The 23827-nt window shown below is 40.2% G+C and overlaps 1 protein-coding gene across 7 annotated transcripts in view; it reads right to left on the bottom strand.

The window, feature by feature from the left end:
* Window positions 1-23827, bottom strand: part of LOC112226806 (suppression of tumorigenicity 18 protein) — a 41194-nt gene that overhangs the window by 2561 nt on the left and 14806 nt on the right. For 4 of the 7 annotated variants that reach the window (XM_024391368.1, XM_024391376.1, XM_024391375.1 and 1 more), the window contains 19 exons: window positions 20766-20817; window positions 19838-19868; window positions 19185-19378; window positions 14929-15726; window positions 13689-13823; window positions 12096-12186; window positions 11897-11989; window positions 9292-9581; window positions 8485-8699; window positions 6063-6305; window positions 5479-5591; window positions 4673-4735; window positions 4231-4299; window positions 3365-3427; window positions 3002-3082; window positions 876-1100; window positions 600-688; window positions 319-422; window positions 86-232 (listed from right to left, as the gene is read on the bottom strand). In XM_024391368.1, coding sequence (XP_024247136.1) covers window positions 86-232; window positions 319-422; window positions 600-688; window positions 876-1100; window positions 3002-3082; window positions 3365-3427; window positions 4231-4299; window positions 4673-4735; window positions 5479-5591; window positions 6063-6305; window positions 8485-8699; window positions 9292-9581; window positions 11897-11989; window positions 12096-12186; window positions 13689-13823; window positions 14929-15726; window positions 19185-19378; window positions 19838-19868; window positions 20766-20817 — 3096 coding nt within the window. The remainder of the gene's footprint in view (window positions 1-85; window positions 233-318; window positions 423-599; window positions 689-875; window positions 1101-3001; window positions 3083-3364; window positions 3428-4230; window positions 4300-4672; window positions 4736-5478; window positions 5592-6062; window positions 6306-8484; window positions 8700-9291; window positions 9582-11896; window positions 11990-12095; window positions 12187-13688; window positions 13824-14928; window positions 15727-19184; window positions 19379-19837; window positions 19869-20765; window positions 20818-23827) is intronic. The other 3 variants (XM_024391369.1, XM_024391370.1, XM_024391371.1) reach the window with 3 other exon arrangements.

The following is a 23827-nucleotide window of genomic DNA, read 5'->3' as shown; positions in this document are numbered from 1 at the left end:
TTGGAAAATGCTGCACTATAGATAGAAATATGGTTAAAAAATGCTACAAGTGCAAGTGGGGAGGTTCGGATGAGGCCTACTGTACCATTTGAGGCAGTTGGATGTCTGTGAGACTGTTGATGAGAGCTTGGCTGAGGCGAGCTAACTCCTTCAGAAGGCTGTCGTTGTGCTGTTCAATCATCTTGTTCTCCTCCTCAATTGTCTTCAGGTTACATTCCATCGACGAAATCTGCTTTCAGGGAAGAGGAAAACTTGTCAACCTGAATTAAGCCTGAGTCCTTTGAAAACCATCATATCATCACAGATGTGGATATTTACCTGGGTCTGCAGTTGCATCATGTCAGCTTCTATTTTCAGGTTGGATTCATTCAGTTCCTTGATTTCATGATCCAAGTGTTGCATGTCATCGTCGTTGTCGACTCCTGTTTGAAAATGGAGAATACTCTTATGAAGTTCAAACTAAACCTGCTACTGTGCTTCAGTGAATCAACTAGGAGGGGGTCTACACATACTTTGATGGTACTAAGATGAACATTTCCATGAAATATATTATCCTGCCAAAGCATATACTGTATGTACAGTACAGCACCGAGACTTACCACTGCTGGCTTTCAGTTTAATAGTCACCATCTCCTCTCCTGACATCTTCTTCTTGATACTTTGAGCATTAAGTGGGCATCCCGACAAACTATATAGAAATAAAATTCAAATTACAAAAATATTACCAACTCACAACTGTCAATCTCAAAGCTATTTAGTTGTTCAAGGAGTGCACCTTTAATTCAGGGTCGGTGGTCAAGGATAGTAGTATCAATAGAAATTATAAACATTTCACTGGAATCGTACGGGACAAAATTGACGCAATGCAACCTCACCTTCTATGGGTGACAAACACGTTATTGGCGTGTCCAAGGCCATTGCAGCCGGGCAGGGGACAGTGGGGCAGTTCCTGTTTGCAGGCCTTATTCCAGGGGAAGGGGAGGCTATTGATGGATGACTCGTTCTGCCTCTTGGCAGTGAGGGGGCAGCTCCCTGCACTGCGGTGAGATGTGTACTTCCCCGATGTGTGGCCCTGCCCATCACAACCTATCACTGGACACCTAGAAGGGAGACAAACAAGGAGGATTTTACGTTACAAAAACATTCAGCTAGAAATGCATCGCATAGAACAGATATGATTATCTGTCAGATAGAATATGGAACAGTGTCAGGTCTATTAATTATATATCTACAGCGTTCAGAATACACCCAGGAGTCTGTTACTATCTGATGTCCTCTCCTTATACTGCTAGTGGAGAGATTCACGTTGTCACACAGACTGTTGACAATGTACGGAGTGTCGCTGTGAGAGACGTCTATTCTCATTCCGATGAGGCAGAGGAGAAAGATTATTGTCATCAGTAAGCTGTTTTTCCCTCAGAATACTTTGGCAGTTCAGGCCATTTGATATGACAGATGTTGTAAATACAGTATGATCTGAGATATGTAAATCTATCGCTGTGTAGAGTTTAGGTACAATGGAAATGTAAGTAGATCAAAATGCTGTCAACTGAGTTGCGACGACTTTACTTAACCTGTTAACCTGTTAAACCACACATAATACATACATACATACATACATACATACATACATACATACATACATACATACATACATACATACATACATACATACATACATACATACATACATACATACATACATACATACATACATACTCAAACAAATCATTTGCACAGTTCATAAATATCCCTCACTAACTAGACCGGAAGAGTTGTCAAACCATTACATTGATTAATCCAGTCAAATGCTGATTAAAAATGTAGTCAACAAAACTGACAACAGGCTCAAATAATCGTATCAGCCAAGTTGCTGATCCAGAAAAACTTTGGAATAATAAACACATTCAGATTGATATAGCCTACATATACAATACTAGGTAGGTTATTGGTGTTTGTAACCGAAAAACATAAGCACAAGTCTGGCTGAATATTATTAAGAGTTATAAGGGTAATTACATTTTTTCCAGCTCTCTTTTCTACAGGTCAGTAATGGAGTGACATGAATTACACATAATTGTCATGTATCCCGTCATGTGAAAGAATGTAATTTTGAGGGTTGCTGAACTCTTCCCTTATTGGTAAAGGTGAAAGGCAGGCTGAGATGGTACAAATGGAACACAGAGCTAGCGTGCAAACAGAGTACTACTGTAACAAAGCTTGTTGTTGCACTTCGTTGTTCAGAGTACTGCTAGCACTTAGAGGACAAAACAACCCCATTACGTCCTTCCATCCACACACCACAGATGTAAGGCACCAGGACAATAGAATCATGCCATATGGCCGACAATTTACAATCATCTAGTAACATTACAGATGCACTACATGTAGGTAGATTCGAACTAGCAACCTTTCGGTGATTGGCCCAACGCTCTTACCGCTAGGCTACCTGTCGCTCCCCCGCCCTCTCTTAATGTGTATGCGATTTATTCCAGTCTAATTCCTAAGCTCTTGGCCCTGCATTAGTAATTTAAAAAGAATGGGAAATCTGTGTCTGTCCAGATGTAGAAGTAAACAAAGTCTCATACATTTGGACTTTGGATTTAAGCAGCAGCAATCAATTAAATGTTTTTGTTTGTTTTAAAGACCAATATCAGTTTTTCCAGAGACAACTGCATCTAGAATAATTCTGCTTTACATCAGTGAATCAAAGCTTTGTACCCATACAGTAGTATACACCCATACACCTGTAATAAACAACACACCATGATAAGGAAAACACTCACAAGAGAGTGATAAGACAGATATTCTATTAAGACAACTCAAAAATATTACAGTGTTTGAAACATGTATTATACACATGTTGTTAATCATTGTAAACAATTTCCTTTTCATTTTTCTGGTATAATGACCTCTTAACCACCGGATACAAGTACTTTCATTCATTGAGACAGCAATCATGTAGTCATGAAAAACAACAATCATAAGAATAATCTCTTACTTCATTTCTTGGTCGTCTTTTTCATCTTTGTTTGGTGTAAGCTTCAAGCCTCCCTTTCTGGCACGTGGACATCCTGACAAACTACAAATGTTTAGAGACAATACGGTTTAACAATAATGAACACTAATTTAGGGCTAAAATCAAGCAAACTCTTCCATCAGTGATTCTCACAAAGCATGTCATTGAAAACAACATTCTAAAAAACAAAATCAGTTTTCAAGAATCAGTCGTCAGAATCACATCTTCTTGGATGTAAAAACAGTTTACCAACAGTCAAAGATGAATAAATTCAGAAAGATAAACAACAAGATTCAAACACATTTCTAATCAATTCAGTCATTCGTGTCATCCAGTCTAGACTACCTTCTGTGTGAAGCATAATTCCCAGTCACGTGTCCAGATCCATCACATCCAAGTGTTGGGCACCTGCAGGTGGAGAGACAGACAAAACAGGTGAAACTCTGGAACAATTATATAATATTTAAATGCATAAAAAAAAGGAAGGCAAATGACCTTTATGAGGTCAGGAGATATACAGTACATTGTTTTATGTACCCTGAGTGTACAAAACATTAGGAACACAGGCTCTTTACATGACACAGACTGAACAGGTGAAAGCTATAATCCCTTATTGATGTCACCTGTTAAATCCATTTCAATCAGTGTAGATGAAGGGGAGGAGGCAGGTTAAAGAAGGATTTCTAAGCCATTCAGAGGGTGAATGGGCAAAACAAAAGATTTAAGTGCCTTTGAACGGGGTATGGTAGTTGGTACCAGGCGCTCCGGTTCGAGTGTGTCAAGAACTGCAACGCTGCTGGGTTTTTCATGCTAAACAATTTCCCATTGTGTGTCTAGAATGGTCCACCACCCAAAGGACATCCAGCCAACGTGACACAACTGTGGAAAGAATTCAAGTCAACATCCCTATGGAACACTTTTGACACCTTGTGGAGTCCATGCCACAACGAATTGAGGCTGTCCTGAGGGCAAAAGGGGCTGCAACTCAATATTAGGAAGGTGTTCTTAATGATTTGTACACTCAGTGTATACAGCCTGATCACACAACGTGGATAAAAGCCCAGATTCAATGTAGTCAATGTATTTTATGACTAAAACAGCATGAGACCAAGTAGAATGGATAATGTAATCCAATAAAATAGCACAAAGTTGAATGAGTGGATACAAACAGGTTAGAAACAGTTGATAATGACTGACAGGACAACGCATACTTTAGTTCCTGAGAGTTGGCTGCCATCAGTGATTTGAGAGTCTTGTCAGCCAGGGGACACCCAGATACACTACAGACAGAGGATCCACACCAGAGAGTTATTACAATGAACCCTTTGATCATAGTTCAATTCAATTGAAGTCTGACAGTGATTGATATAGTGTACAGTGCAATGTGGCAGAGAGGTCATCCTCTCCCAAACCATATGATAACCATTTGCATTATCATCTTCAGTTTGTACAGTTGTTTTCTGTCCGACGTTTCAATACATTTACAAGTCCGTTGTAAATGACTTAAATTCCACAGCGACAATAAGGTTGCAAAAACAATAGTTTCCTTTTCAGCAGTGTATTAATGCTGATCAACATGAAACAATCAACAATAGTTCCTCTGAACCAGGCCTTGCGGTGTTAACTAGCTGGTGTTAACGAGTGTGTAATTACCTTCGATGTGACGCATAATTTCCTGTTACATGGCCACTACCGTCACAGCCGGGGGTAGGACAGCTGCAGAGAGCACAACACTTAGTTAAGACCATACTCTAGAATGCACGGACTTTCAACACAGTGTATTAACCTCGGTAACATGACATTGACTTGTTATTAGTGGAATTGGAAGTGTGAAGTGTTAGTGGCAGCAGGAAATCTAGTAGGACTTATTTTGCTCCCCGAACACATTCACCACAACAGCGTCTCTTGAAGGTGTTTATTTGGAGTGGCAGAAAGTTGTTCATTAAAAGGTGCTCACTTGGAAGATCTACTTGTTTTCCTGTAAACTACTCAATCGTGTCGAGCCATAAAGTGAATCAAATCCCCAGAGCCAAACTCAAGAGAACATACAGAGTCTAACTACAAAGTCAAGAGTGGTAAAGCTGAGGACATACGGACATGTAAAAACTCACTTTTAACAAGATACATTTCCTCTCCACATGAACCTGCAGACATACCAGTCACAACGATATGTAATATATAATAGGTAACAATATAAGAGCTAATAATAGGATAGATCATGTCCCGTGCATTTCACCGAGTGTGTATTCAGTCACCCCACTTATAATATACTGCCCCATTTAAAAGGTCTGGTCGGGAATTACACTTTTGTTATTAAGACTGACCATCTGTCAGCTGACCTTTTTAGAGGGAAATGCACATTATACACAGATGACTGAGCAAAGAAGCCTCAATATGTCAATTTCTCCCCTCATTGGACCCCCAGAATGAGCAGACCCGCCATGTTTAACATGATATACCTCATCAGCTCTTTCTTAGCATCTCTTAAGAGCATCTTGGTCTTGGGGCTTAACATGCTTGCGTCTCCGGAGTAGCTCTGGTTCTCCAGAGAAGCGTCGTCAAAATCCTCCTGCTGAGAGACATATGTACGCTTGAAATGGACCCTTTTCACAATATAGTGCAATACTTTTGAAGAAATAGGGTGCCATTTCGGATGCAGTCTAAATAATAAAGTGTCTTTAAAAATCTGCTTAACCTCCTGACTTCCTGTCTCAGTCTTGAGTTTTGAACATTATCAATGAAAACATCCCACTTATTACTCTTAAAACACAAGCCTAGGGGTTAGGCGGTAAGGCTGAGGTATTACGCTTAAGGATACTTACTGTAAACCACACATCTATTTAAAGTCACATTTAATCCACACGGACAGTATTTATGACGTATATACTTGTGATGTGAAACATTTACTTCTCAAAGATTCTGTGTTCAGCACCAGATGTTGTCGTCGGTGAGTTAATAACAGTACGAATGTCATGGCCTTTTAAATCAACAACAACCAGGAACACCAGCTGTGAGGAACACTCTCTTTAACAAGAGCTTGTACCTCTCTGTCGTGCATCATTTGTTGTGCTTTGCTGAAGTTGAGAGGTGTGTCCCAGGCGTCTCTCTCACACAGGGAATGGTAGAAGGCAGGGCTGATGTGCACACTGCCGGCCTGCTTGAGAGTGGACTCAGGAGGGGACAGGGCAACGTCTCCCAAAGGCACCTTGGGTGGGGCATTCACCTCCCGACTTTTCTTCATACTCAGGTCCAGAGTGCCGTTCTCATCCACCTCTATGGGCGTGTCCTTAACGAGAAGAAGTTCACAAGTCAGACTCTGTAACAGTCAGCAGGTAATGAACTTTTTGGAAATAGTCAACTGTCTTTAACAAAAACATACAGGTACGCCAGTTTCATGGGAAATAACGATATGTGGGTTATGAAGATTGAAATTCCTATATTTCCATGACATGCCTTAGCACCAACTGCCATGCTTTAAGTGTGCGCCACTCTGAAAATGACAACAATAATTCCTGCGAGAAATAACTTGAATTGCACCTCAAATACACATTTACATGAAAATAAGACGCTGAGTGATTATCTAACACCGGGGTAAAAGTGTGGTGTTAAGCCAGCATTAATTCTGTTGAACAAAATAATAATCGTTGCTTGGTGTGTAGTTTTTTTTTTTTGTGACAGCTGTGTAATCTATCTGTTTTCTAGGACATACAACTAAGATGGCAGCTGGGGGGTGCTGGTTTTAGGTCATCACCATTAAAAGAAAAATTAAAAAGCTTCATGCAGCATACGTTTTCTCACTGACAGATGTGTTACTCATTCTGTGTTATGTGAAATACTGGGCTGTGTGCTTCAGCTTTATAGGTTTTATAGTATTAAAAGTTTTCCCTCATTAAATGCCGAAATACGGCCTATAAATGAAACCAATTATTCAACGCATATGTCCCCCATTATTTTTGTAACAAAAGAGAGCCTTTCAAATTAATTAAAGGGGATCATTTTCATGGACATTGCAAGCGTGTGTGGCTGTCCATTTTAATTATGTCTGTGATGGTGACATGTCTGTAGCTAATCTCAATAGCATGAACTTTTCACATTGAGTTGTGATGCATTTTTGTTGCATTTGCATCACTGGTAACCTACAGAGATATAACAAACATATGAGTTACATGGCCCTATATAGTGTACTGTATGCTACATAAGTCCAACGCAGAAGAGCACAAATGATTAAGTTGCTAACACTGTTTTATTCATTCAGTGGGTTGGCACCTGGTACAGGACCACATTCTCAGCTCACCAAGCTGGGTTCTGTACTGTGTAGGTGTTGGAAACCTTGAATCATTTATCTATCAATATTATCTGTCATAAATTACATAATGTAGAGACAGGCCTTGTTTGGGTTTTGAGACATTCGTTGTTATGCTCAACCGTAATGCATAGGAAGGCCAAGTTTAGGTTCAGTTGAGAGTATCATGGTTTTCCACGTAGTGGACAGGGCAGTTGTTTTTTTTCCCCTCTAGAGATTATGCACAAATGGGTCAAGTTTTAAACTAAACTGGTGCACATTTAATAAATCACTGAGATTTTGGTTTTGTGTGAATAAAAGATTTCAGCTAATGAGTCCTTCAGCTGATTGGTTTAATCCACTGAACTAGTTTTATAGGCCATCTGATAGAGACACAGTTGATCCTGGATAATATATTACTAAGCAAAATATATTCCGCCATCTGCAAGACACACTTTCATACAGTTATTCATTTTTCCTTTTTTCTTTTTTTGTCCATTAATAAAATCATATGCATGACCACATGTTTTACATAAACTACAGAGTCTAGTTGTAATTGAGAAATAAGGGTGTTTGTAACCGCTAGGAAGAGTTTGTGCATGTATTATGACGTCATTTTGTGACTTTAAGGTTTCTGTTGGTTGTTCAGGCACACAAAATTGTTTCTTGAGGCAAGCCGAAGTCAGTAACCGAAGCCTATGGCCCTTCGTCAGTGATTGGTCAACAGTAGGGATTCTTCAGTAAAGTATTTGTTGTCTTTTCGATGAGAGACGACTCATTTTCATGCACATTTTTTAGTTTAGAAATACTGCACCAAACATCTTAGTTAGAGGTAAAAATTGAGCAACTAAGATCTCATCGGCAAAAAACATCAAAATGAATGACAGATTTCTTCAGTTATCTTTGATGAAATTGTGACTATTTCCATAAAAGTATAAACTACAGTCTAATTGTAATTGAGAAATAAGGCTGATAGTATTTTTTTCTTTTGATGTGATTATATAAATTTTCTTTTGTGTACATTAAAGCTTTATGGAGGGGAACCTCTTGTTTCCCTGCCACCAGAGACACGATCTCTTTGCCAAAAACAGTCCTTTTGATGTTTCTCCCTTTTTATACACAAATCAGAGTTGCTTTAAAATGACCCCATTAAATACCTTTCCAAGTGGTCTAATTTGATTACCTTTGTGGAGGATGCCAGGGGCCGGCCGGAGATGGAGATGGCCTCCATGTTGCTTCGGTAGCGGGTTGAGAGGTTGAGGATGGCGGTGGTGGCTGCGGTGTCTTGGAGCCCCTCACATCCCGGTTTGTAATGGGTGGGTGGGCTGTGCCGTCCGGGGTCAGGCGTGGGAAGGAGGTTACCAGGGGCACCCAGGAAGCCAGTGTACTGTAGAGCTGCTAGACAACAGAACACACATTCAGCAAGTTACACAGAGATACAGGAACAACTGATTATACTCACTATATTATGGTGCGTCGTGCAACCAGCTATACATTTGCTGTTACAGTGTGGTTGCAATGGCATCAGTCTGTGCTTGAATAAATAAAGTCTGTGTTGATAATACAGGTATTTCTTGATAAAATGACAATTCTCTCAGGATCTGACAGATCTGTTCAAAACAATGTTTTTTTTAAAAAACCATACTAGCACTGACTTTGCTGATAGCTACTTTGTGAAATGTTTTACTTACTACGACTAAGATACGTGGTTGTCCCGCCTAGCTACCTTAAGATGAATGCACTAACTGTAAGTTGCTCTGGATAGGACCGTCTGCTAAATGACTAAACTGTAAATGTAAGCAATATTAAACAAGCATGATTGTCTTGTTTACAGGAACCTTGTGAGTGTGTCGCATACTCATAGTTTGGATGTTGTCTGATCATGTATGGGCTGCACATTTGTGGCAGGAGATGAGCGACACATTAAATCCGTTTAATGTGGCTTGACACATGCCCCCCCCCTGAATCAAATCAAATGTGCGAAACTCACAGTCAGGGAAGTGTGAAGGAGAGATTTTTTGGTCCTGGTTGGGTGCCATCAGAGGTTGTTTGCCGAAGACCTGTGCATCAAAGCTGGCGTAATCAAAGCGGATCTTGCTGTACTTGTCCATGTCCTTGGTGAGGTTGGCTTGCAAGGCGGCGGTGACAGGATGGTGATGGGCGAACCTGTAGCTGTACTGGTTGAACTCCAACTTCTTCATGAGGGGGCCGAGAGGTCTGGTTGGAGAAGAATCCAAGAAGACGAGGTGTTGTTGTTGGATTTGATGAGGAAAGTGGCTACTGTATGTGTCAAATAAAGTCCATGTAAGGAACAGGAAATTGACACTTACAGTGGCAAGAGAAAGTATGTGAACCCTTTGGAATTACCTGGACTTCTGCATAAATTGGTCATAAAATGCAATCTGATCTTCATCTAAGTCACAACAATAGACAATCACAGTCTGCTTAAACTAATAACACACAAACAATTATACATTTTCATGTCTTTATTGAACACACCATGTAAACATTCACAGTGCAGGTTGGAAAAAAGCACGTGAACCCTTGGATTTAATAACTGGTTGACCCTCCTTTGGCAGCAATAACCCCAACCAAACGTTTTCTGTAGTTGCGGATCAGACCTGCAAGGTCAGACCTTTATGGTCAGGAGGAATTTTGGACCATTCCTCTTTCCAAAACTGTTTCAGTTCAGCAATATTATTGGGATGTCTGGTGCGAATCGCTCTTGAAGTCATACCACAGCATTTGAAATCCGGTTGAGGTCAGGACTGACTGGGCCACACCAGAAGGAGTATTTTCTTATGTTGAAGCCATTCTGTTGTTGATTTACTTCTATCTTTTGGGTCGTTGTCCTGTTGCATCACTCAACTTCTGTTGAGCTTCAATTGGCAGACAGATAGCTTTACATTCTCCTGCAAAATGTCTTGATAAACTTGGGAATTCATTTTTGTCGATGATAGCAAGCTGTCCAGGCCCTGAGGCAGCAAAGCAGCTCCAAACCATGATGCTCTCGTCACCAGACTTTACAGTTGAGATGAGGTTTTGGTGTTGGTGTGCTGTGCTGTGACTTTTTCTTCTCCACACATAGTGTTGTGTGTTCCTTCCAAACAACACAACTTTAGTTTCATCTGTCCACAGAATACTTTGCCAGTAGCGCTGTGGAACAACCAGATGCTCTTTTGCGTACTTCCGACATGCAGCAATGTTTTTTTTGGACAGCAGTGGCTTCTTCCGTGCTAACATCTCGTCAACAGAGATGTTAGCATGTTCCAGAGATTTCTGTAAGTCTTTAGCTGACACTCTAGGATTCTACTTAAACTCATTGACCATTCTGCAGTCATCTTTGCAGGATGGCCACTCCTAGGGAGAGTAGCAACAGTGCTGAACTTTCTCCATTTATAATATAATTTGTCTTACCGTGGACTGATGAACATTGAGGCTTTTAGAGATACTTTTGTAACCCTTTCCAGTTTTATGCAAGCCCACAATTCTTAAACTTGGGTCTTCTGAGATCTCTGTTGTTTGAGGCATGGTTCACATCAGGCAATGCTTCTTGTGAATAGCAAACTCAAATGTTGCTGAGTGTTTTTTTTATAGGGCAGGGCAGCTCTAACCAACATCTCCAAACTCGTCTCAATGATTGTACTCCAGGTTAGCTGACTCCTGACTCCAATGAGCTTTTGGAGAAGTCATTAGCATAGGGGATGACGTACTTTTCCCAACCTACACTGTGAATGTTTAAATGATGTATTCAATATAGACAAGAAAATGCAATGATTTGTGTGTTATCAGTTTAAGCAGACCGTGCTTGTCTGTTGTTGTGACTTAGATGAAGATCCGATCTAATTGTATGACCAATTTATGCAGAAATCCAGATCATTCCAAAGGGTTCACATACTTTTTTGCTTGCCACTGTGCCTGCACATTATGCACAACATGCATGTGGAAGAGGTGGTGGTGATTGTGGAAGTAATAGAACACTGAATAATATTGATACGAGGTGGTTGTGAAGGAATATGGACACGGTGTCGCTTGAATCCTATAATAATATCAACGTCCTCCTCCTGGATCATGGGATCTGATCTGTATTGTATGTTCACACACAGGCATGTTGCCCAACTAATTCATTTTGTATGAGTAGGCAGTCTGCCTGTCATTTCTCTTCAGGGGAACAAAGAGCTCTTATGCTCTGCATCTCTAATAGGGAGAATCCCATGGGACCTTAACCCATTGCTTAAGTACAAATGACACTGAGAAACCGTATCTGTGATGCTTTGCTAGGCGATATGTTGTCATTCCTTTTACAATACCCTGACTGGATAAACTGGACACGATACTGTAAATGTTAACCAACATAGCTCCTGATCTTATATGATATCGTCAATGAGCACAAACACTGTTTTATATCAAAAGGGACTATGCTCTCAGAATAAATGTTTTATAGTATAGTTTTCAATGTCTCATTGGTTTACTGTCATCATAATGTATGTCCACATGCGCTTCAATAATCGTCAACGGTCAAGAGTGACAATACTGCAATATTACAGCTTTAACGTGTGTTATAACAATACATTCTCAGTCCATGTGATTTTTACCTGGACAGTCGTTCTGGTGCTTGTCTGCATTTGGGGCTCTCCTCTTGAGGTTTGGGGACTTTCACTGCAGCAGCAATGGGGCAGCCTGAGAGACTGGGGGAGGAGGATGAATAGAAGGAAATCAAGCCCATTAGTCTGACATTGAACCTGTCTATGTACAGTTTGTCATTTTTTAATAGGTTAGTCCTGCAGGCTGTACCTCCGGTGGGTGCTACGATTGCTGTTTACATGGCCTCTTCCTGTGCACCCGGGAGTAGGACACTTGAGGACGTTTTCATGCATGGCCAGGACTGGGGACAGACGGGAGAGGAGAGGGCCAGTAGGTGAAACAGTAGGGTTAGTAGAAGGAGAGCTGTACTGTACATCAGTGGTGAATATACTGCATCGGTGGTGAATATACTGCATCAGTGGTGAATATACTGCATCGGTGGTGAATATACTGCATCAGTGGTGAATATACTGCATCGGTGGTGAATATACTGCATCAGTGGTGAATATACTGCATCGGTGGTGAATATACTGCATCAGTGGTGAATATACTGCATCGGTGGTGAATATACTGCATCGCTGGTGAATATACTGCATCAGTGGTGAATATACTGCATCGGTGGTGAATATACTGCATCGGTGGTGAATATACTGCATCGCTGGTGAATATACTGCATCAGTGGTGAATATACTGTATCAGTGGTGACATCATTTAGAGTAGGCATAGGAGTCATAGGGAATGCCAAGAGTTAACAGAATTAACAGACTTGAAAAGACAGGAAAAGAATCAAGTTGAAAACGATGGGCATACATTCTGCTTGTTCATTTCTTGACCATTTTATTCAATTAACACATTGCTTATGTAGTGAGATCAGACAGAAACCATGGTTATAGTGCACAGATCCTTTGAAGACACAAGCATCTCCAACTAGCACTGTTCCCATTGTCAGTGCACTGTGTGTTGGTTGCATAATATAAATACCTTAGTGGAAATAAGACTATAACAAGAAAGCACAGATATTTTTTTCATAAAACATTGTCATTGTTGGAGTTCCACTCGGTATCCCTGGAAACTTTAATTTTCTGTACATATTTTCCAATTAGTTTGCAGGTTTTGTCTATTTATTTTTTTGAATACAGAGTTAGTAACCCCTTTGATTTGCAAACACTGCCTCTGGTCTAAGAGCACATGCTTTCATAATGAACAAAATGTAATTGCTTTTTATGTTCCTTTTGTAACATCAGTGTTTAATGTTTATTATGTTACATTTAAATGACTAAATCACAGCCAATAAAAAAAAGCCTTTTCGATATTCACAAATTAGAGGTAAACTCCAACTTCCTAGGTGACAACAAGTATTATTTTTCTATTTGCATGATTCTATAAATGGAAAATGTAGAGATGCCCTTCAATCAAAGAGTTTCTGCACCTACAGGTCTTCATTTGACCACCTTGTTGCGGGAAATGTTAAACTTGCAGTGCATTTGAGGTTCAAAAATGCATCTGTAATTTCTTTCACTTTCAAATTTCAGACTTGATTTTCCCTTACAAAAAAGGCATCAACCCCTACAGAAATGGCCTTCATCATAATCCACATGTCCTGTTGTTCCAGGATTATTGTCCTGCTGTAGCAAACTGGCTCAAATTAAGATCCTACATCTGTGTTTGATAACTTCATGATTTCCTTCGAACATCAGAACTTATTTCATGATTGATCACAACATCTCATTCCATTGTATTCTATATGTGTGCGTGCTTGTGTATGTATGATGTATACAGCAGGTGTCTACGTGAGTGACTTACTCTCTGGGGGAACCCTGACTTTGTGGGGACAGCCGGACAGACTCCGGTGGTGGGGGTACAAACCAGTGACATGACCAGTTCCATCACACCCAGGGGTGGGACACCTAATGTCCTTCTTGTCTGGCCGTGGAGAGTCTGAGAGGAGACAAACAGCAGGAACTCTTTGATTTATACATAGACATATGTCACACATACTGTACATAGGCATACATAACGACACCTTTAAGAATGTTGCAGTATCCTTCTTGACATGCTTTATAACCTTCCTTACCACACAAACAAAGAGTAGAACAAAGGTAATAGTTCATTAAAAAAGTATTTTGGAAATATTGTCTTAGCTAATGAACCTAGTTTAATTTGATTCAACTTGTAGAGCTTCTCTTGAATGAATGTTCCTCGAAAATGTGTTTTAATTGAGATTCTGGGAATTGCTAAGTGGAAACGCACTTAAATACCGAAGCTACAGTGCTATAGATATACATAGATATACAGTAGCTACATAGAAACATACAGATTGCAGGACAGTATCATGCAAAGAGCTAGACACTTTTTTTGCAAAATGCTTCTTTTAATCTGTAATTTTAGTTAAGGCTTCCAGTTCAACACAGGGCATTCATTTCTTAATGCCCATCCATCGAAAGATTACATCTGGGATTACACATTAGGCTTCAGTCATTTGAAGAATCAGTGGAAAACATGAGGGGTACTTTGGGTGGATTTAAGAGTTATGGTCATGGTTAAATATCCAGTTGATTCCTATCAAAATCCAATTTTCTGAGTAGTAGCAATTCCATCAGAATATTTTTTATATTTTTTATTTTAGTCTGTTTTTGTCTATTACTTCATTTGTTGCCAAAATGTTTTTAGTACTTAAGAGGATTTTTACCCTCCTCCTCCCTCCGATTTCCCCCTCAGAATATGGTTATTTTATTATTTTTATGTTTCGAAGAGCCTCATTATTAAAATCACAAGAGGTCTGATACGTACTCGATAAACATGCATAATCATGTCTGCTGCGTACTCTTCATTACAATAAGTGCAATATTCACTGTATGTGGTTCTATTGTGCTCAAGTTTCCGAAATAGTACCCAAACAAAAGCAGAGAAAGGGCTAAAAGAAAAGGGTCCTCTCTGGCATCACGTTGATAAAGCCTGTTGTGAAAAAAACATAAACCTGATAAAATAGCAAAAATCTTGAAGTGACAAAGAAATAAGACATATTCAAATCTATTATCCATACCTTTGCATCCATGATAGCTCACCCTGGAGTTTACATCCAGTAGCCTTTGGTGCCTCCTCTCATTGGTCATCTGCTCCAGTAGGAACCTGTCCATCTCTCTGTAGGCGTTGTGGATGACATGCCTCTGCTCTGACTGCAGGACCATGGCCTGCTCCAGGAGGCTCAGGTTCACCCTCCCTCTGTCCCTGTCTCTGTCTCCTCTGTCTCGGTCCATCTCCAGGCCCAGCGGTCTCTCCATCTCTTGCAGGCCCAGCGCCCAGGCCTCCAGCTGGGGAGGCCTCTCCACCTCTGGCTCCCCCTCACTGTCCTCCTCACTGGGGTAGAGCCGCAGGGCCCCTGCCTGGAAGGGGCCTACTCTGCCCATGTTGTACCCCCTCAGGTCCGAGTCAGGATTGTCCTCTCTCATGTGTTGGTGGCCGTTCCTGCCCAATGGGTGTCCTTCTCCGGTCGTGGCTTTGGAGGGGCTGCTGATGAAGCCGTTGGAGCCATTCACCCTAGCAGAATGAGTCAGGGACAGAGGCTCCCACTCTGCTTTCCGACTGTCACCGTACGGGCTTTTACGTGGCGAGGAACTGCAAGTCATACTAATCCTGTCCTGACTTTGGTCTTCTTCTTCCTCTTCTTCTTGGTTTCGTTCCTCCACCTCTTCATCTTCCAGAGTTTCCGAGGAGGCAACCTCCTCATGGAGAGAGTCATCAGTCACCACTTCAGACCATCCAAAGGAATCATGGGGTTTTGTTATTGAGTCCTGGCAGCCATTTTGGTTGGGCACTTCATTAAGCATATCTTGGCAACCATCTAAGAAACAAAGTAGGAGCAAAGAGAATAAAGAACGAGGCTGTCAGTTTTGAATCAATTGTTCATGTTAAGGCCATGCTTTTCCGAGAACATTTGCCTGGGCAGAGAGAGTAACAACTCGTATGTCCCCATTTGAGCTTAGTTAGAATGTTTAGCAGAGACATTCAACGCACATTTCATGACAGTTTCCATATCTTGAAAACGCATGTCTTGTAGTTCAAATGACTGTTAAGAGGATTGACAAATCAAATATGTAATGAAAATAATAATAGTATGGACGGGACAGCAACTGCAAGATTATGCTGCAATTCCTCAAGTACGTCAGAGATAATACACGGGACACTTATTTTGGCTAGTTGAACATGAAACCTAGAGATAAAGACAAAGATTGTCTTCGTCTTCTTTAAAATCTCCAATCAGAATACAACAACTTGATATGGATTAAGACGGACCAGATTACGACAGAGATTTAGCCTACATCACTTATGACACTGGACATCAGTTTTAAGTAGTTATTAGGTGTAAGCTAAGCAGGGCTTTATGATTTTCTTTTAGATATTAACATGTAGTCGTTTGCATACAACTCATTTAAGAAACCATATTCATTATGTAAGCATAAGAACCAAGAAAGTGGTGAAATTGTCAGTAAAAAAAATATAAAATAAACATTCCATTGTTTTCGTCTTCCTTTCCTTTCTTTAATTTACCTTTTTTCAATATGTCATTATGTGCAGTGCACCTAGTAATTTATTTTTATATTGATTCTTTACTAAGCTTTTAAATTGTTTATCAGGGGACATTTTTATTGACATATCAAAATGTTTAATGTATCCCAAGACTGTGAGTAATGGTAAAATATTTGACAATTCATTTTCTGGTTCCCAGCTTAGTCAATTTAAGTGGAACTGACAGGAAAGCTAGGCCTCTTAGTTCCCCAAAATGCATTTTAAATGACACTTTATTTTAGTAACACCCCTGATTATATTAATATTAACTCATGGTCAATGATTAACAATGGCAAGCTATCATCTGGATTGATTCGATAAAATCTCCTTTGATCCTCCAAATCATTTAAACTTATATTCTGTGCTAAATCTCTTTGGCAAAAGGCCATAAGGGTTTTTACTTCATAAATCATAAGTAGGCTGTACTGTACTGAGTTGATCTATCCTCTTAAGTGGCTAGACGTCATGGACCAAACTAAAAGTAGCCCACAGAGAATGGAATGAGAGGGATCCAATAGGTTGATGATAGATTTGGGAATCATTTAGGATGTGTATAGGCTACGTAGGCTTGTAAGTGGATTCCACTGAGGAGGATATAGACATGATCAAACAGATACAACTCGTCATTATAGTCAGGCCACAGTACAAAACATAATCCCGCAAAAAAAGAAAAGCTGCTAAATGCAGGAAGTGTTATCTGGAAACGGACCTCTGGCAAAAAAAAAAAGAAACTGGCTTTTGTTTTGAAGCGTATGATTTTAGGTTGTGCAAATGTAGGTAAATGTATTGAGTGTAATAGAGGACAGGTCAAAACATACCAGCAGCAGAGCAAGAACTTGAACGAAATAGACTTGATGAAACTCCTTTTTTTAGATGCAACCCCACAAAAATATCAAGCTGGATTTTGCAATGCAAAACGTGGCTAATAACCTCTTTGTTGTTAGAGGCATTTCCTTTCGAAACAGAGGCATTACAAATAGCAGCCTGGCCAAAGAGTAAAAGTCAGTTATGCTTAGCTACAATTAGCAGAGCAGACAGAAAAAAGTGCTTATTTTTGCCCAGATGGATGACACACATTGAGAGAAGTGTGGTGGAAAAGAGACTGCACTTGGATCCCTCCTGTGGTTTGTGTATTGGAACAGGTGAACAGTTTGTACTCCAGAATAGCCATTACCGGCGCTCTGCAGCAGGGTTGGAGCTTGGCTGGAGCTGAACGCAATGCGGCTCGACCAAATGAGAGGCTCATTTTCCCCTCTTTTCGCTATGAAATGCAGATATGAACGGTATCCCCACTGTTACATTCTTATTGCTTGTTCTATCCACTTGAACTGTCACAATCTTTTCACATAAAATAGGCCCAGACCAGACTGTGACAAAATTATGTTGACAAATGTATGTAGATCTATGTTAACCACTCAATGTGCAGTCATTTGTTTGTGTTGCCTGACTTTTGATACATGTTCACTGTATTTTATAGGGCTTGCTGTTGGCAAGGGCCCTATTTTGATTTTTTTTAAATATACACTTTTCTTGATTAAAAGGTTATAATGCAGGAGGAAAGTAGTGGTGGCTGAATACAGACATATTAAAGCTCTGCTTGAAACGCAAACAGACCACGAGGGAGGTATATGAACAAAGAAAGTTATCCGAGGGGGGAAAAAACGGATGGCAAAGCTAGTGCAAAAAGGGTTACGATAATTGTAATGTTATATGAACCCCAGAAACAAATCAATTCCATTTCCAATGAATCTGCACAATTCATTGAGCTACTCTCTTGGTCCATTTAACTACCCACATGTGTACTATAATGAGCTGTAGACATTATGCCTAATTATGTATATTTGGACTGTGTTAGAGGGCCTAACAAAAGCTTTCGAAGGGGACAATTACGTTTGTTGCTTAGTTACATCGTTAAAAATATACCAAATAAGTGCAGATTATAGTGGGTGAGAATGCATGTGTAAACCATGGATATTGTGGCCAAAATGCTCAAAATTCAATTCATTAGGAAATAGAAATGTTTTGCTTTTGGAGGGGGACAATGTTTTTAAATGAAATAAACACAAATATTTCCTTATATCATTGAGTACGTAGCTTGGTCTTAGTATCTCCTGACAAATGAGCACCCTATGTATTCTATTCTATTGTATCAGTGACATTGGTTTTTATAAGAACATGTTTAGGCAATGCCAATGTCCTTCTTCAGAAGGGGAGCTGGTTCTTTTAAGATGCAGCGTCAGCTTGTGTCAATAATCAATCAACGAAGTGTATATTCTAAACTCAACTAAACTAACTTTACAAACAGCAACAGATGAGACTCAAAACCGAAGGCCCTCAGGCAAACACGATCATAATGTTTCAATTCTCAGTGTTTTCAACCTATTTTTGAATGGCTTTTCAGGAGAAAACAAAAACAAAAACACATCAGACAAAAAGAAAATGAGAAGTCCGAGATCTGGCCTCGTCAAAAAAGTGGGGTAAAGCCCCCCCCAAAAAAAAAAAAAAAAAATCATGAAAGATGAACTTCAATATGAGGATGTGAAACAGACACAACTTATGTAGACCCAGCAGTGTTGTCTTTCACTTCCAGTACATAATGACTATGGGGTCTGGCTGATGCCGGGCCCTAAAAGGCAATAGAGAGGGACGGAAATATGAATGCAACAGATGGGATTTTAAAATTCAGCGTCAATTGTTCATCAAAACAGACAAAACAACAGGACATCTGTCTACCTGCTGGAGTGTCAATGTTCCTCAGCTCTTCTTTGTCCTGTGACTGTGCCAGGTCCTCGTTCTCCTCCTCGCAGCACGCCTGGCTGGGGCTGTAGTGGCGGGGCCTCATCAGGAGAGACTTTCTCTTGTTGACGGGGGCGCCCTGCACCCCTTCCTGGGCGAGTCTTTTCCTAGCAGCCATAGACCCATATGTGCTGTTGTGGGGGGATGGATGAATGAAAAGAGCAACGGGGTCAACAATGTGCCATAGCCGCTACTGGGGTTCATCTGAAAAATTTGAACTGAAAGTGAACCTAAAATGTAACCTTGTCAGTTTATTCACCAATTGTATTTTGCGGGACTCAGAAAGTGCAAGTCTCATTTGTAGCTATAGTGAAAAAAGGTCAACATTAGGTTGAAGAAACTGTATTTAGCTGAGATGATGAACGAACCCCAAAAAATACCATTAAAAATGATGTACGTAGAAACAGTGAAGAGCTACGGGGACAAATGTAATTATAACCATTATTATCAAGATAAGAGCATGGCCAGCATACCACGTCTACTAACAAAGGATGCCTATTTCACTCTGTATTGTAAGGACATAGAAACCCGGGGTGAGTTAGAGGATATCTGTAAGGGTTTATTTTCAAAAAGAGGTCATGAACCCTTACCCGGGAGCCTGGGTGATGCATTCAACTGGAACTGGAAACAGAAGCAGAGGCAGAGGTATGTTAGGTAAATAGTCATGTTCACATTTCCTCTGTGGAGTGACTCAGGCTCCGCATCTGTCTACTTGGGAAACATTATCCTGGTCAAGGCTACTGATCTAGTAGCTCCACCTTTTGGATAACCAGTCGGGGAAGGAACACTGTGGCCTACTACTTACTGTACCCTCGTGGTAGTGGGGTGTTAGCCTAGCATGAATTTGGAGTGTAATTTAGCAGATTATCTATAAAAAAGAGTTAGTGTTACTTGTCAAAAAATGTGTTGCTATATTTAAATGTTTTACGATTTTAAAAAAAAAGCTTTCTAATATGAACAAAATTATCGCAAAGATTCCCTTTATATTGATAACAAATCCACTCCCCCAATCCACTGTAGATCATCCTCCTGACAGCTTTGACAACATGATCTGAAAAGGCAAATCGATTTTCCCAGAGGGCCATGCAGCACAGATGCAAATCTCATTCAGCGGTCCACCGTATTCCCATGAAGCACAACTCCATAATACATTTTCCAGATGTAATAATGGCTCTGGTGCCACCAACCAGACTTCAGAGGCTTGGAAAACTAGCATAATGGCATCGCCTGTCTAGAGGTTTTCAATCACACTATATATATGCACTCCTTAACTAATTTGAGCCACTGTTCCAATTTGATGAAGTAATTCTCCATCTGAGTAATGTAATGGCAATGCAGTGCTCTTCAAATCGGTAAGATCATTTGTAAAATTGACAGTTGTAAAGTTGGATTGTTGAACTGATATCCCCCTAGACCCCCACAGCTCTATAAGTGGAATGTGTGTGAATAGCTGAAGCGCTCGGTTACTGCTATTGATGTGCTTGCTTGAACATGGTAAGAGTTGTTGAAGCTACTCACCTTTGCCACCGTTGCATGTTTGAAGTGTGTTATCCTCTCCTTCTGAATCCATCTGTAAATAACGAACACACTATGTATCATTATGCATGTAACGCTCACTTTCTATCAAAATACACATTCTGTAAATATTGACAACCGGGACTGAAATAATGATGTTAACATTTTGTCAGCAGATGCTGGATCCATTTAATGTTTGAGAGCCCTTGACGTCAGTGGTTGAAGTTTATTTGAAATGATTTTGACCGTTCCTATCAACAATAGCCTATGTTTCCCAGAACATTGATGTAGTTACGTGCAAATGATCTGTGGCATTTAATTGGTGTAGAGTCACGAAAACACATGTAGCATGTAAAAGCAAAATACCAAGCTAAGGTGAAGTTAAAACAAAACAAAAAAACTTTGAGGTGGAGAAAAAATTGTAATAATGCAAAATAATGACATTAAAGTGCAGGTGGTAGCATACAGACAGACAGTAGTGTGTTTAGACCAAAATAGTTGTTCAAATCAATCCACTCTCCCTCGCCACCATACGTGTGGATCCCAAATAAAACCTATTAAATGTAATTATTCCTGGCTGATGGCGGTGTATAGTGGTCACAGGCCAGTGAAATCTGTGAGTCACAGGATACGCTGTTACTTTTCCTGGTAATGGGAAACATGACTCCTCTCTCTGGTTTGCTGTTGTGATTGAAGGCACTGACCTGTCATACATTTATAATGGGGGAGCAGGTGTGGCAGTGATGAACCTTAATTTCCTTTAATAAACCTTTTATGTGCCACACTCTTAATGCCACGCCGGGCCCTCGGAGGCCCTGCTCATAATAGGTTCATTACTTTTGATTACTCGGGGCCCTATTGAAACAAACAACTACCCAAACACTATAGATGACATTCTGTAACAACTAATGTACCTGATTAGTTCATTACACTTTTTCCAAAGAGACACACACACATGCAGGCAGACAAACTCACTCATTTTGTAAGTGTTTATAGATACTGTGTATGTGCTACAGTGTCTACAGTAATACAAATACACTTCATATTCAGATAGCGTAATTGCTGTATTAATTTCACAGGTTGACAAATATTTACAAATGATGCACCTCTGCATTATTGAGAAGCAACACTCACATGATGTAAATCTACTTGTTTTCAACAATGTTTCATAATTTAACCTCTTGTACCAGGACATTTAATAATGCTCCGTACATGAAACATTTGGATTCCTCTTTCTTACAAAGTCAAGCCACAATATCATGTTTAATGAAAACACTAAAAGCGTTATGGTAACAAGAATTTAATATACTAATGCTCCTATCGATATTAGATCCCTGATGACCTTGGTTCTGACACTGAGGAGTACGTACAGTATTTCACTGATCATTTGTCAGTAGATTGTTCTTTTACAAATGCAGTCAATATGTTTGTGAGCGTGTTCAATGATGTACTGTACTCCTTCAAATGCCTAGATCTAGCAAACGACCTGTATTATCGGAGGGGAGACGAAGGAACCGATCGAACCATTTATGTTCAAGCATTATAGCTTCTGCTACATGAGCAGCACAAAGGTTCTGAGAGGGTATAAAGAGGATGTGCTTTTGGCACCCATTTGACAACAGCTACCATTGGTCCTTAAACTCAAAGCTGTATAGCTGTATCTAATTCTGCAGAGGAGGAATCGGAAGTATGGTAATGGAGCAGCTCCAGTAGATGTTTAAGGGTATGAGAGAGAAGTAGAAAACTCGTGCAGACAGGGAGGGAACGCATGACGTTCAAAGAGAATTTACATGGGCAGTACAAATAGAGACATGCCATTCAAATAAGGCCTCGTTGGTATTTAATATTTACTACACTCTCAGGCTGTGATTTGTTTGTGTCATATATTCCTGACATGCCACAAAACTGTATGACATTTTAAATTATGATGGCTCTTTGGTGGTCATTGGTCAATACAACATCTGTCCCGTTTCTTCACTGTTGACACTATGAGTATTTTTAAAGAGGCTGTCCTGAAACAAAGCTGTCCGGACATTGTTATGGTTTCAGCTAGCCAATTTGGACTCGTAAACTGGGAGGCATGGTAACCTTCAGCCTACCTTAAACCTTAAGTAAGATACATTACTTATTAGTTAAGTGTTGTGGTATAACAACAAAGCAGCACATTCAGCGAAGCTGGCTACACATCCCTGCATATGTAAAAACAATATCTGAGTCTGTGATTTCACATGGGTCAAAAGGGCATTGACATGACACTGCTAAACATGCTGCTCATTCCAAAACATCCTGGCTACCACTTCCATTAGCCTTAGAAATACACAAATATATCCGTTCACAGGTAAAGTGAATTGGTAAAATATAATGTTTTTTTCCCCCCAGGACATCCAAGAGCAGCATGCTATAATATCCAAATGTATGTTACGTGAACCTATTACTAGAAAATATATACTGAATAAAATGTAAACGCAACATGTAAAGTGTTGGGCCCATATTTCATGAGCTGAAATAAAAAAAATCCCAGAAATGTTCCATACGCACAAAAAGCTTATTTCTCTCAGATGTTGTGCGCACATTTGTTGACATCCCTGTTAGTGAGCATTTCTCCTTTGCCAAGATAATCCATCCACCTGACAGGTGTGGCATATCAAGAAGCTGATTAAAAAGCATGATCATTACACAGGTGCACCTTGTGCTGGGGGACAATAAAAGTCCACTTTTGTCACACAACATAATGCCACAGATGTCTCAAGTTTTGAGAGAGCGTGCAATTGGCATGCTGACTGCAGGAATGTCCACCAGAGCTGTTGCCAGATAATTGAATCTTCATTTCTTTACCATAAGCTGCCTCCTACGGCGTTTTGGAGAATTTTGCAGTAAGTCCAATCGACCATGTATAACCATGCCAGCCCAGGACCTCCACATCCAGCTTCAACACCTGCGGGATCATCTAGGAGTGGGTGGGGAGTATTTCTGTCTGTAACAAAACCCTTTTGTGGGGAAAACCTCATTCTAATTGGGCTAAGCCCTCTCAGGCCCACCAAAGACTGTGCCCCTGCCCAGTCATG

This window comes from Oncorhynchus tshawytscha, linkage group LG28 (genome assembly GCF_018296145.1).
Source record: "Oncorhynchus tshawytscha isolate Ot180627B linkage group LG28, Otsh_v2.0, whole genome shotgun sequence".
In the NCBI taxonomy this organism is placed as follows: domain Eukaryota; kingdom Metazoa; phylum Chordata; class Actinopteri; order Salmoniformes; family Salmonidae; genus Oncorhynchus; species Oncorhynchus tshawytscha.
This window is presented reverse-complemented; position numbering and strand designations above follow the sequence as displayed.